The 15,114-nt window shown below is 36.4% G+C and overlaps 1 protein-coding gene across 2 annotated transcripts in view; it reads left to right on the top strand.

Annotated features, from left to right (window-relative positions):
* The window catches only part of LOC144376345 (uncharacterized), a 28,326-nt gene that overhangs the window by 1,901 nt on the left and 11,311 nt on the right, over window positions 1–15,114 (top strand). For both annotated transcript variants that reach the window (XR_013436696.1, XM_078043813.1), the window contains exon 2: window positions 8,465–8,603. Coding sequence is in view for 1 of the 2 variants with exons in the window: in XM_078043813.1 (XP_077899939.1) it covers window positions 8,465–8,603 (139 nt within the window). In the remaining variant the exon portion in view is untranslated. The remainder of the gene's footprint in view (window positions 1–8,464; window positions 8,604–15,114) is intronic.

Below are 15,114 nucleotides of genomic sequence, written 5' to 3'. Positions count from 1 at the left end.
ACTACATTGTCTCGGACCTTTCTCTGTATCCTGCCTTTGATTTTTAAATACGTAGCCATTTAATCAGAATTCCACAATTTGATAAGTTCATGATTTTTGGCCTGTTCTATCTGATGAATCATTTATTTTTAGAAATACATTTTGAAGTTAGTTTTCACATAACTTAGAATAGAGGCTTTGGGGGTGCTTATTTCGAATGCAAAATTTTCAAGTGAACTTAAGTTGAATATTGTTTTTGTTGTTGGTTAGAAGAAAAATAGTTCACAACGGGAGAAGCCATATGTAATAAAATCCTTATTTACATTACTTGAACATGATTGAATATTTTGATTGAATTTATGAATTAAAGGATATATAATGTTTGCATTTTCTTTATAAATTCAACATACATGGAGATGTTCTGATTTTTTGTGTTCCCTCTGCTGATGGGTCAAGTTCTACCTATCTATTTTATGTGTGTGTGGGGGAGGGGGGGACAGGACTGTGGGGTCATTAATGGCATTTGAACTCTGGTCGTGACCATATTAGGCAAGTGCTTTACCTCTAAACTACATCCCCAGCCCTTCTTATTTTCTATTTTAAGAATTAGAAAATAAGCTGACTTGTAGGTATGCTTCAAGGATCTTAATTTAATGCATATTTTCTATTTTGAGACAAGATTTCAATAAGTTGCTCAAGCTGGTGTGTATTTTTTCCCTCCTTGTTGTTATTGTGGTCAGATATATTCCCAACTAGAAAACATTCCTTCTGGGAGTGGTTTACAGAGTTGGGAGTTGCAACTGTAGAAGACCCACAATGCTAACGTCTACACAAAATCTCTTTAAGAATCCATTTCCAGGGGAAGCATCAATCATAGTCCAAGGTGAGTATGGTTAAATATGGTTCAGATTAGTGCCGTTTTTATTTCAGCTGTGTCCCTTGTGAGTACACAGTTACTGATGGGAACCTTACCCTCCAATCAGATAGCATGCTCTTTCATTAGTCTTGATTCTTAAAATATTCTTCCTTCTATGAGTGAATGCATACTTTCTAACTTGTTTTCCACTGATCCTATTTGTACCTTCTTGTGTAGAAACAATCTAATTCTTTTTCTGATCATGACTGTTTCAGCTCTTCCGATAAACACATCTGAATATACATAGGAATTTCTTGCAGTCATAACCTATCCTTTGTATCCCTGGCCATTTACAAAATGAAATAAGTTCCCATGGGTTTTCCTGAAATTGTAGAATGCAATTTCACTAAATGAAGTTAGTTAGCATTTTCTCCCAAATCATTGTTTTGAACCCATCTTCTTCTTGGTAAGTTTCTTCTGGGATCCTAAGCATTCTGTTTTTTTTTTTTTTTTCTGAACATTCGCTAATGTATTTATGTTCCTGGGAAAACCGCAACCACCAGAAAGATAGGCAGTATCTCAGTTGTCATGTGATCAATCCAAAGTGGAGCAAAACTGATCTCTCTCATCTTGAAGTACATCTGCTGCTGCTAGAGTCCCATTAGCTATTCTGATATCTACATCTCATCATACTAAACCTACTGCTGTCACATTGAATTAAGCTTGCTTTCATCTAATGCTATTAAAAGGACTTTTAAATAAACATTTGTGGCAAATAAGTCACAGCTTATTCATTTTAATCTTAAGGGTATCTGTTTGGACACAGGTGACAGATCCCTTAGGTATTTTTCCCTATTAAATTTTGTTTCATTAGAGTTAGCCCATTATTCAACAGAGGTGTGGAATCAGGGTCTTGGTAAGTTTCTTCAAAGCTCCTCCATACATGAGAAAGTTGATAGGGGTCTTTCCATACAATGGATGTTCCAGTTTCATCAGCTTCAGCAATTAGAACGCACGTGATTTTTTTTGCATGAATTTATTCATTTAATCCTCACAACAGTCTTGTGAAGTAGATGCTCTTGCTATCTTCATTTTTTCAACTAAGAAGCTTGCCCATGGTCACAAATGCATGTGTAGTGGCCAGTGGTAGCTGTTCATCAGAATGTGACAGACCACCTGGCACCAGGGCCGCTGGTTACTTGGTTCCACAGAAGGAACTGTGAGGATGAGGTCAGCTGTTTTAGATGATTTTTGAAACAAGCAGAAATTAACTAAATAAGTAAAATGAGAATGACTTCTGATTTTAAGAGAAGGGCAATGATCTGCAGCATGGATGTTTTTGGTGTGATTTTGATTTCTATAAATAGATTTTAGTAAATAATAAATTATTTGAATAAAACATTCTATTTGTTTTGTTGTTGTTGTTTATTTGTGGTGTTGAAGATTGAACCCAGGGCCTTGGACATGTTAGTGCTCAACCACTGAGCAACATCCCCAGCCCTTTTTATTTAAAAATTTTTGTTGTTGTTGTAGATGGACAATAAATATTTATTTATTTTTATGTGGTGCTGAGGATCGAACCCAGTGCCTTACACAGGTGAGGCAGGAGCTTTACCACTGATACCACCCCATCCCCAGCTTTTTTAATTTTTTTTTTTCAGATAAGGTGTTGCTAAGTGGCCCAGGCTGGCCTTAAACTTGACATTCTTCTGCCTCAGCCTCTCTAATAGCTGAGACTATGGGTATATAACACCCACTCCTGTTGTTTTTAAAAAGGACAAAAGTTATTATTTGTATGAAATGAAGCTTCAGTCATGTCATATCCTCAATCAATTCCTAACTGGCACAAGCCTTTTTTTTTGGTTGATTTTTCATAAATCCTATTTTATTACTGGCTTCCAAACCTGTTGAACATGGGGATTTAAACCAGATACTTTGGAGGGCCCTTCCATGGTAATTTACCAGACTCTCACATCATTTCATGCCAAGAATGGAAAATGAGAAGCTGCCCCTTGGCCTGGGCTGGTGGAAGGGGAATAGTGACGTTTCTCTGGCTAGCACAGGCTGGATAAATCAACATAGGTAGGTTTCCTGGATTGTGTTCCCACAGATTGTAATGTTCCTTCAAGACTGGCAGAGGTAGATTAGCTACCTTTCCAGTTTGGGCCAAACTGCAATTAAATTCATTTTTCCATTGTTTGCTTATTTCTTATGGAGGTGACTGAATTCCATTTATGAGAACCCCACCGGGGCTGCTGGTCTGGAATGCTGGCAACCATCTGAATTCATTCTCTTATGTCATATAATCTCATTGATTACTGAAAAAAAAAATATTTCTGGAGAAATTGGTTTTTTATTCTGAACAAATATAGGAATACATGTTTGAGAACCAAACGTTGTCCAGTAGATTAGTTTTCTTAAAAAAAAAAAAAAAAGGAATGTTTTCTACACAGAATGTAGAGGGCAGAATGTTGATCTAGAAAGAGGGAGCACTGGAGTCAGATACACCTGTGCTTAATCATGGTCCTTTACACTATAGCAGTGTGACTGTAGACAGGTAACTCTCTCAGATTGTCTTCTCTTTTGCAAAATAGGAATAAAAACCCTACTTCACAGGGTTGTGAAGCTTAAACAAATGCAGAATTCAGTAAGAGTGGCATCAACTCCCCCCACCACCACACCACCAAAGAAAACGGTAAAAATACTTGATAATATAATGACCTCATGGCAGGCTCTTGACTTGGACTTTGTGCTTCAGAATGGCTGTGCCCATTTTCTAGTTATGGGGCTTTGAGAATTTAGGTAACTTCCTCATTTTCAATATGGGGATAATAATAATAGCAGCCTCATAGTGTTGTGATCATGCCTGGAGTTGTGTAGAAGCAAGAAAACAGAAGAGCTTGAAGGACACAAAAACATGCACACACACAAAAAAAATGACGGCTATGGCTAACTTTATATTTTCAACCCCAGGGTCCAATCCAGAGCTACATCTGTTTGTTGTATCACTTTAGTCTCCCTTAACCATTTTAAAGCAATTAGACATTTTTCTATAACATTGAATTTTTGAAGATTCCGGGTTAAGTATTTCTGAGTGTCCCATATTACAAACTTGCCTAATTGTTTCCTCATGATTAGATTTCGGTTAAAATTTTTGTCAGGTGACCTTGTATCCTTATAGCATCATAAGAGAAGGCACAAGATGTCAGGGGCTCCACTATTGCTGCTGCTGACATGGTTATTGCCAAGTTGCCCTGTTGTAAACATACCTTTTCCCTTTGGGATTTTTATTTATTTATTTATAAATTACAGTGTAATTTTTTTTTCAATGTGAAATTTGTCTGGAGAAACTTTAACACTGAGTGAATGTCCTGTTACTCAACCAACTTGCATGTCGTCATTTCAGCATCTGCTGACGATCCTTGAATGATTTCATATTACGTTGGTGGGTGCAAAAGAGTAATCTTCTCTAATCGACATTCCTCCAGCCCTTCTACGGCATCTTCTCTGTAAAGAGGATTTTCTCCTCTCTGCCTGCACTTTTTCATTTTATGTGTTATTAAAGATCAATTGATTCTTCTTATTCAGTGTGTTATAATAAAGCATCATAATTCTTTTCAGTGCTTTCATTGTCTTAAGTTTGGCCAGAAGAGCTCCTTCAAGCTGGCCCTTGTGTTCTGTGTCCTTTTGACATGTCAGCTGATGGTCCTTTGGAGGTTACCTACCTCTTTTCTCTCTAGCTGCCTATAAGGTAGTCTCTTTGTTTTTTAGTGCTTTATACTGCACTGTGTCCAAATGTGGAATTCTTTTTATATCCTATTTTGTATTAATTTAGTCTGTGAATTGATGTCTTCTATCAATTTGAGTAAGCCCTTGACACTCACTTTTCAAATACTGCACTTTCCACATTCACATTATTTTCTTCTTCTGGATCTGTGATTAGATGTGTAGTTTACATTTTTACTTCATCGCTTTTAACCACTGTTCATAGTGTGAGTCCCTGTGTCACTACCACTACATTCTGGAAAATTTCTTTGGATATGGCTTTCAGTTTATTAACTGTTCAGCTGGTTTAATCTACTGATAAACTACTTCATTGAGTTTTTCATCTTACTTTTTGTAGTACATTATAGCTCTTCTGTGTGTTTCTTTTTCAGGTAGCCATTTTGAAAAACCGACTTTCTCATTTTTTGCAGTTATTTCTCTATACTCCTGTTTTCAAGTCCTTTTATTTCTTCCAACAGGATAGACATGCTCATTTTATATTGTGTGTTCTAGTTTGGATCTTGAGTGTCACCCCTTAAAGGCTCCCCTTGACATCCCTTGAAGGCTTGGTTCCTAGACACAGGCTTTCCTGGAGGTGGTGAAAACTTCAGGAGGTAGGACCTAGATGGAGAAGGAAGGTCACTCGGGGCACACCTTTGAAGGGTGCACTTTGTCCCTGGCCCTTTCTTCTTTTTGCTTCCTGGCTGCCACGACATGAATAGCTCTCTTCCTGCTTGTACTTCTGCCATGATGGGCTGCCTCTTGGTAGGCTCAAAGCCACAGGGTCATGTGGTCATGTAACCATGGATTGGAGCCTCTGAAACCATGAACTCAGTAACTCTTTCCTCCTTTGTGATGGACAGCTGATTAACATGTTGTACTACTGAGAGTTCCAGTATTTTAAGTTTTGCAGATTTAATTCTACTGGATTCTACTATGGGCTTTGCTCATTTTGCATGTTTTGTGATTTTTTAAAAAAATATATTTTAGTTGTAGATGGACACAATACCTTTTTATTGATTTTTTTAAAAAAAATGACAGCTGAATGTATTACAGTTCATATTACACATATAGAGCACAATTTTTCATATCTCTGGTTGTATACAAAGTACATTCACACCAATTCGTGTCTTCATACATGTACTTTGGATAATGTCCGTCACATTCCATGCTAACCCCCTGCCCCCTCCCTCTTCTTTCCACCCTCTACCCTATTTAGAGTTCATCTATGCCTCCCATGCTCCCCCTCCCTACCTTACAATGAGTCAGTCACCTTATATCAGAGAAAAAATTCTGCATTTGATTTTTTGGGGATTGGCTAACTTCACTTAGCATTATCTTCTCCAATTCCATCCATTTACCTGCAAATGCCATGATTTCATTCTCTTATTGCTGAGTAATATTCTGCTGTATATATATGCCACATTTTTCTTTTTCCGTTCATCTACTGAAGGGCATCTAGGTTGGTTCTACAGTTTAGCTATTGTGAACTGTGCTTCTATAAATATTGATGTGGCTGTGTCCCTAAGGTATGCTGTTTTTAAGTCCTTTGGGTATAGATAGAGGAGAGGTATAACTGGGTCAAATGGTGGTTCCATTCCCAGTTTTGCAAGGTATCTCCAACAATACCTTTATTGTTTTATTTTTTTATCTGTATAGGGATCAAACTCAGTGCCTCATGCATACTAGTCAAGCACTCCACCACTGAGCCACAATCCTGGCCCCTGTTCTGTGATTGTTTTACTGTGAGCTCCTGTTTCTTGGAACATTATCCTTTGGGATTTCCTGCAAATGGGATTTGCTTTTCCTTTTTTGAGATGCCTGAGAGCACTATTGAAGCAGGATTGCTTTCAACTGAACAAATAGCTCAACATATCTAGGTTGCCTGAGAGATTTTCTTGGAACAACATGGAACGTAGACACATGTTTTTAGGAATTCAGTATAATGAGAGAAAGTGAGTAGATTAACATTCTGTTGAACCAGATGTTATCACGTGACTACTTTTTGTTGAGTGTTAAGCACCTCCTTTAGGAAAACTGTGGAAATTACCACCTAATTAGAGGCTTATTATGGTTAACTTCAGGTAAATTACAAATTTTGTAAAGTTATTTGCTTTGCCTAATGTGGAGAGTCACTTAATTGGTTACCTTTTCTATACTGTCAAACCATTTTAGGATAGTTTCATGTGTAGGGGGAAGAAATGGGGATGAACCCAGGGCCTTATGCATGCTAGGTAAGCACTCTACCACTGACCTACATCCCCAGCAGTAAGATCACTTCTTCAAGTAACAATGAGACACGAGTTTGCATCTGCTAGGATGGCAATAATCAAAAACACAGATAATAACAAATGTTGGTGAGAAGGTAAAGAAATTGGAGCTATCAAACATTGTTGATAATTCATCTAAAATGATAGAACCATTTGGAAAACTTTGGCAATCACTTAAATTATTAAGCAGTTCTACTCCTAGATAACCCAAGAGAAATGAAAACAAAAACATGTACACATACAATCATAGCAGCATTATTGAGTATAGCAAAAAAAATGGAAACACCCTGAATGTCTATCTATTATAAATGGATATGTATATATAATATGTATGTGTATCTATATGTGTATATATTCACATACATATGCATATATGTACACATGCATGGACTACTATTCAACAATAAAAACAAATGGCCTAGAGTAAAGAAACATACTAAAACATGGGTGAACCTTGAAAACATTATGTTCAGTGAAGGAAGCCAGACACAAACCCCTACATACTGTATTATTCCATTTATATAACTTGTACAGAATAGGCAAATTCAGAGACAGAAAGTAGGTTAGTGGGTGCCATGAGCCGGGGGATGGGTGTGTATTGGAGGCAGTGAAAATGTTCTACAATAAGATATTTGTGGAATTTTGTGAATATACTAAAACACACTGAATTGTATTTTTAAAAGATAAATTTTGAATTCTGTGCATAATAAAAATTACATTAAACACCCTTTATTATATAGCTTTTTATACTGAGAAACTGATTTCCTTCAATATGTTTGTTCATCTATTTATTGCAGTACTGGGGATAAAACCACATATAATCATAATGAAAGTATTGTTTATACTTTGATCTACTTTAATGTAGATTTTTTTCTGGATGTCATATAATTTACTGTTTCATAATCTGCTCTTAACTCAGTTCATATCAAGGTAGGCTTGATATGAACAGGCATATTATAATTTTCTTTTGTTTTAATATAAATAGTTTGGTCATAAAATAAGTCCACAAATTCCTTCTTAATTGGGCAGTAAGTAGATTAAGTAGGTGTTAATATCATTAGCATATATACTTAAATAATTATATTTTATTTCTTATAACTTTATCAATTTATGTTTTCACTATACTTACTCTTTCCCTAATGAGTTCTTAATAAATTTGTTCATCTCTTAATTTTGTTAAATGGTAGAGCTTAATTTTTTTTAAATTGGTACATTAAAATTATACATAATAACTGTATTTATATGGTGAGTCATATTAGTCATATTGCTCTACCTGGCTATTTTTATAAAATATTGTTAGACTTATAATTATTCTGCCAGTTCACTAATTAGTATACCATGTGAGTGTCCTCTAATTGCTTATGACTAATATTAGCCAGAATATAAAATTAGAAAAACTTAAAAAAATGTGAGACTAACCTGTTACTTTGGATCTTTTCTATATCTGTTTCAAAAATAGCTTTCAGCTTCTGTAGAGGCTTAGAAAGCCACTGATTATGTCCTCGGACAGTGTTATTAGTAGTTATTTCTTCTATTGAGAAGCTTACTTTCTAGTCCATCTCTGATACCGTCTCTTTGTGCTGGCTCCCTCTAGTGCCACACTGAAGAATTTCCTCACCCCACCTGTCATCCATCTCCTGCTGTCTGGAGCATTTCCTGTACACAGGGCCCTGAGCTAGATGCTGGGTATACAGCATTGAAGAGGAGAGCCATGATTTCTGCTCTCCTGGCAGGTAAGACACACATGAAATAACTGGTTACACCAATAAATGTTTAATTACCACTGTCATTTCTCCTTTTTAAAGAGAAAAATGCAGTGTGAGATAGAGGGGGAGAGGGTAATCGTGGGGAAGGCCTGTTTGAGTTAGCGTTCTTGTAGACAGCTCAAGTATAGGGAGGGTCTAACTGTGAAGGACTCTGGGATGGGAGGGAGGAGAGAGCAGTACATGGAGGGGGAGAGGATTCCCAAAGATCTTTAGGGACAATAGAGTATCTGTCAGTGGTACAAGGAAGTGAAGAGTCCAGTGTGTGTTTTTGTTATAGTTATTTTATATGAGCTAGCTTGTTGGATATGTGAATAGTTTGATCTTGATTTGTATTTTGTTCACTTATTTAACCTTAAAGTCTTCATTTTGAAGATTTCATACTTAGAAAATACCCCCATCCGGATTCCCTATTAATTTTGGAGTTCAATACTATGATTATCAAAGTCAGTATACTATAGCGACATCGATGTTTACAGCAGTTCAATTCACAATAGCTAAACTATGGAACCAACCTAGGTGTCCTTCAACAGATGAATGGATAAAGAAAATGTGGTTATATATGCACAATGGACTATTACTCAGCCTTAAAGAAGAATGAAAAGATGGCATTTGCCAGTAAATGAATGGAGCTGGAAAACATCAGGCTAAGATAAATAAGCCAGTCCCAAAGTATCAAAGGCAGAATGTTTTCTCTGATATGCATATTCTAATACACAACAAGGGGGCAGAAGCTAGGGAATAATATATATATATTTTGGATTAGACAGGGGAGTGAAGGGAGGGGAGGAGGTTTGGGGGTAGGAAGGATAATAGAATGAATCAGACATTATTACTCTCTGCACATATATGATTACACAATCTGTGTAATTCTACATCATGTACAACTAGAAGAATGAGAAGTTATATTCCATTTATGTATAATGTGTGGAAATGCATTCTACTGTGATATGTAACTAATTAGAACAAATTAAAAAAATCAGCCTATAGTATCTATGGTTAAGGCCTATGAGTTAAAAAACATATTTCACATTTTTAAGGAGTGATTAAAAATAAAGTGTAGAGGAATATGCCATAGAGCTCTTATGTGGTCCACCAGTCCTAAAATATTTACTATTTTGCACTTCACATGAAAAAAATTTGGATCACAGATCTGATCCATAGACTTTAGTGAAATTTCCCCATTTGTCTCATTTGTCCTTTTTATGGTTCAGAATCAAACCCAGGATGTCATGTTGAATTTCATTGTTATGTCTCTTTAGTTGTCTTTGATCTGGAAGAATTCCTCAGCCTTTTTTGTGTTTCATGACCTTGATCCTTTTAAAAAGAACTGGCCAATTATTTTGTAAGATGTCCTTCAATTTGGGTTTGTCTGAAGTTTGCTTGATATTAATTTCAGTGAATATACAATTTGTTAAACTTGCTTTTATTTTTAAAAAAGTAGGGGCTGGGGATGTGGCTCAAGCGGTAGTGTGCTCACCTGGCATGTATGCGGCCCGGGTTCGATCCTCAGCACCACATACAAACAAAGATGTTGTGTCCGCCGAAAACTAAAAAACAAATATTTTTTAAAAAAATTCTCTCTCTCTCTCCTCTCTCACTCTCTTTAAAAAAAATTTATTTTTAAAAAAGTCAAGCATTATATATATTGACATCAAATTATCATAGTTATAATTTTTCATTTTTTAGTTTGAGAACAATACAAATCATAGACTATTCTTCCTCAATTTCATATTTTAGAGTACATTAAAAATTTTTCTGAATGATATTAGTGTCTGTCTCTGTGTCTCTGTTTCTGTCTCTCTCTTTTTGACACTAGTAGCCAGCAGGGGAAATCTCTGATGGTATTTATATTGCTTTTTGTTCAAGAACTAATGAGTATAGTAGAATTGTTGGCAGAAATATAGTTTTGTCTTGGTCTTGCTATCTATCTGCTTTCAGCAAATAATATATATAATAAAGTTAAGCTATTGCCTTTATTATAATTTTGCAGAATTTTACATTCATTACAATGAATTCACCTCTAAAGTGTTTTTGTTTTATAAATCTCATTTAGTAATCTAAAACTTCATTTGAATAACAAAGAATTATTACAAGCTATTTTTAGCCACTTGCAAAGCTGTGTTTTAGTATTGATATATATGTCACACTGAACTTGTTTCCTTGTGGCTATAGCTGTGACACTTGTTTTCATATTTTAAAGCTACAATCAGTGTGGCTAGTTTCTGTATTTTATTATGGATTCACTTTAAACAGGATCGAAGATTCACAGATGAATTTACGTGAAAAGTTTTCCATTTTATGTACAGCTATCATTTTGATAGCTCTTCACTTTGAAAGTAGTATAAAAGTGATATTTTGTTGCAAATCTCATTCAATCATTGCATCCTTCAAAAATGTAAAAATTTAAGGGTCAAATTTATAGGCTTAGAAACTTCTTTTTAGAGACATAATTAAATTTAAAAATTTATGATCAGTATGGTGGGCACACACTGAATATTTTTTAAATGATTAAAAATCAGACATTATTTATTTTAAAGGACTTGATTAAATACCATACATTCAGATCTGTCCCAGCACTTGTTTCTTGTTTAGAGTAGCCAACCTTATAAGGACAGTGTATGAATAGTATGTGTTATAGCATACTATTTCTGTTTTGTGTAAAAATATACAAATATATAAACTTGTCACATTTTTGAAACCTGCAGTGACAGAATATATTCTTTAAAAATCCAGATGTTCTTAGTGTGATAGGAATTGCCACTAACTTCTCTAGAAGTTAGGAAGGAAAGCAGATAGAGATCTCTGTGTCAGAGCTTTTCAAGTTTGCTGTAAAGTCGGCTTGATTGAAGTGCCTGGGAAACTCACAGTGAGGGTACCGGGCTGTGGGACCCCATCCCACTTTACTCAGGCATCTGTTTATCTGGTTTACATAAAGTGGAAAAGCTGAGGAAATCATAAAAATTATCATAAAACAAGGAGAGTTATGTTTTTCTGGACTTAGTGTCCTTGAAGGTTAATCAGATACAAATCCATTCATTTTCAGAAAATGAATTAGTGTTTGCTAAATAGAATAGGCAGAAACCTCTCAGTTTCCTGACTCCTTGTTGTTGTTTTTCAGTGCTGGAGATGGAACCCAGTCCTCAAGTGTGCTAGGGCAAGCGCTCTACCACTGAGCTACACTCCCCACCCTCTAGCTTACTTATTTGCTCACTGATGGTTATACATTGTAAAGTTGTTGTGAATATTAGAAATAATGTAATACCTCATAGCACTGTCAACATCATTGCCGGTATAGTCTTGGTTTTCCACACTCCTGCCCAACAACAACAGTGACAATGAGAAGGCAAGTTCCAGGCTCATGGCTGAAAGTTTTCTGAACATGAATCTTAATTGAGTGAGGGGATGGATGTTTGGGGGAGCTAGTGAGGCCTTTGAAGTGCAGAAAAAGTGATAAGATCAATATCAACTTTACTTTAAAAGTCAAAAGAAGCCTTGTGATGATCCACTCTTGATGCAGCCACCATTTCTGTTCCCTGCCCCATAGTACAGGGTGCGAAGTTTTTGATATCAGCTTTTGATCTGAGTTTCCAATGTTGTGGACTCTTGGACTTGACTTGGTGCTACCAACACTATAGCAGAAATTTGAAGAGAAGATCCTAGAAGCAACAAAGCAAAATAAAACCCCTAAAACTCAAGTAAATAGAAACATTACTACTCTGGACTACAAAAAAAAAAAAAAAAAAAGTGAATCAGCAGGTGTGGAAAGGGAAAGCTGGTTTTCTGTGCCTGGCTATTTTGCATCTTTCCCTAAGATTATATCGTTTGACCTCACCAAGTGGAAAGAAAGGAAGTTGGGCAACATCTGGATTCTCTGTTATAGTGGCCACTCCCATTTCTCAGACTATATATATTTCCTGAGCCATTTTCAATGCTTCGATGTCACAGTGTAGGGATTGATTCTCTTCTCACTTTTCATATCCTGCTCTCCAAGATGTAGCAGGTTATGTGTTGGTGGTTTCTGCTTGCTTATTTTGAGCTTACTGAACATAGGGACTTATTGACAAGTTGTTCATTCACTTAAGGGTTTTTTTAGGGTCGGGATGAATTATGAATCATTTCTGGGCTTAGAGATCCTTCTTTCCTCATGGATCCATACTACTTATTTATGGTCTTTTTAAAACGCTTTTAGTATGCTATTGTATGGATGCAGTAGGTGGACATTCTCATTGTTCCTAGTTTTTGCTGATTAGTTTTTGCTGTGGTAAAGCTGCTATGAAGGTTTGCATGCATGTTTTATGGGATGTATGTCTTTATTTCTCCTGAGAAGGTACATAGTAATGAGATTGCTAGGTCATGTTAGTGTACGTTTAATTGTCTAAGAAACCACCAAGCAGTTTTCCAAAGTGGCCATGCTATTTTGCATTCCTACCAGCAATAAGCAAGTGTCTGTGGCTCCTTGTCCTTGTCAGCATCAGATGTGGCCTGTTTTTATAACAACTTCAATATGTATGCAGTAGCATCTCATTGTAGTTATTTTTAAATATTTTTTTAGTTGTAGATGGACACAATACCTTTATTTTATTTATTTATTTATTTATTCATTCATTCATTCATTTATTTATTTTTATGTGGTGCTGAGGATAAAACCCAGTGCCTTACCCATGCCAGACAAGTGCGCTACCACTGAGCCACAACCCCAGCCCTCATTATAGTTTTAATGGGATGTTTCTGATAATTAATGATGTTGAAGTCTTTTCATATGTTTATTTGCCATCTGTATAATCTTTATTGAAATAGCTGTTCAGATTGTTTGTTTGCTTATTTGTTCAGCTTGTTTTATTTTTTTAAAACTATTTGGTAGTGAGAGTTCTTTATATGTTCTGGATACCAGTCCTTTGAGACATATGTGTTTGCAAATATTTTCTCCCAGTGTGCATACTGTCTATTTTTTATTTTTTTGGTACTGGTGATTGAGTCTAGGGACACTTAACCATGGAGCCACATCCCCGGTCCTCATCCATGTCATTGGTTTAGTGAAGAAGTTCTTTTTCATCCCACCTCTCATTTATGGCACCACTTTGAGCAGCCTTTCCCCTCCAATGTCAGCCAGTTTCACTGTGGAAGAGTGTACCCCCTGCCTGTTACTTTAGTCAGGACAGGTAGGTCATCGTGGTCAGGCTGGGGTCTGGCGGATCATTGTCTCAGGACTGGTTCTGTGGAACTCTAGAAGGTCATCGTTACTTGAAATGGTGTCTTGGTTTCCTGCTTAGGAGGGTAGGTGATTCTGTCAGGGGGTAATTGCTCTCTCTTAGGGGGGTCAATCTCACAATGGAGTGATCTGTTCTATGAGTCCTGCTGAGGCTTGGGGATAGTTTAAGTTCCTGTCAAAAAGATACTTATTGACCAGGCCTGTTGTTCCTGGAATCTGAGGTACTTGCAGAAGAAAGTGGCTGAAATGGGGGCGAGTGGAGTTAAAAAGGCAAGTGGAATCAGAAAAGGACAAAATGGAGTTGGTCTGGTCTGTGACGGGGCCCTCCTTCAGTTTTGCAAACTTAGCAAGAACATAAATCTATTCTCTGCAGTGGCACTGATTGAGCTAATTTTGGCTTATTTTGTAGTTCTTTACCCAGAGGGAAATATATGCCTTTTGGACTTCTCAGAATTATGTAATGATTCAGAATCTATTTTTCACCATCAGATTTGATTTCTAATTAACCAGTAGAGGGCAAGAGGTTTTGTTTAATTTCATCTAGGGTAAGCGGTTAAAGGTAATTAGGTGAAAGAGAGTCATTATATTCAAGGGCAACCATTTTTCCTGAAATTGCAAGTTCTGTTACTGATGTTCAACCAAAAAAACTCAAGGAGAGAGAAGTTGTTAGAAGAAATGGGTTTATTCAAAGTTGGCTCTGAAGAAGTTAGAGAGGAAACTTGGCCATCTCAAATCTCCATCTTCTAAACGAGGAGGAGGTACTGTGCAACAACAGGCAGGAAATATGTTTGCTGGGCAGAGTTAACCCTTCTCAAAGTATACCTCCAAGTATCTGAGTCTCTGTTCCCTTCTCAGAGCATTAAAAGGAACCTAGATCTCCTGGGACCAGCATCTGCATTTTATTTTCAGATAGACACATTACCTTTTTTTTTTTTTTTTTTTTTGGTACTAGAAATTGAACCCAGGGTGCCTTACCACTAAGATACATTCCCAGTTCTTTTTTACTTTTTACTTTGAGACAGGGTCTGGCTAAGATATTGAGGGGCCTAAGCAGCTCAGTGAGACCCTGTCTCAAAATAAAAAATAAAAAGGGCTGGGGATGTGGCCCAGTGGTTAAGTGCCGGATTCAATCCCTGGTATCAAATAAAGAAAAGCACCTTACTGAAGGAATTGCTTTGATACAGTATCTCCTTTTTATCTGAATTTTGACTTCTTATGGCTGGCCTTAACTATGTGGCCTTTAGAGAAAGTTTGTTGTTCTTTAAGATT

Source organism: Ictidomys tridecemlineatus, chromosome 3, assembly GCF_052094955.1.
Source record: "Ictidomys tridecemlineatus isolate mIctTri1 chromosome 3, mIctTri1.hap1, whole genome shotgun sequence".
Classification (NCBI taxonomy): Eukaryota; Metazoa; Chordata; class Mammalia; order Rodentia; family Sciuridae; genus Ictidomys; species Ictidomys tridecemlineatus.
The sequence above is the reverse complement of the archived record's forward strand: the minus strand, read 5'-3'. Positions and strand labels throughout refer to the sequence as shown.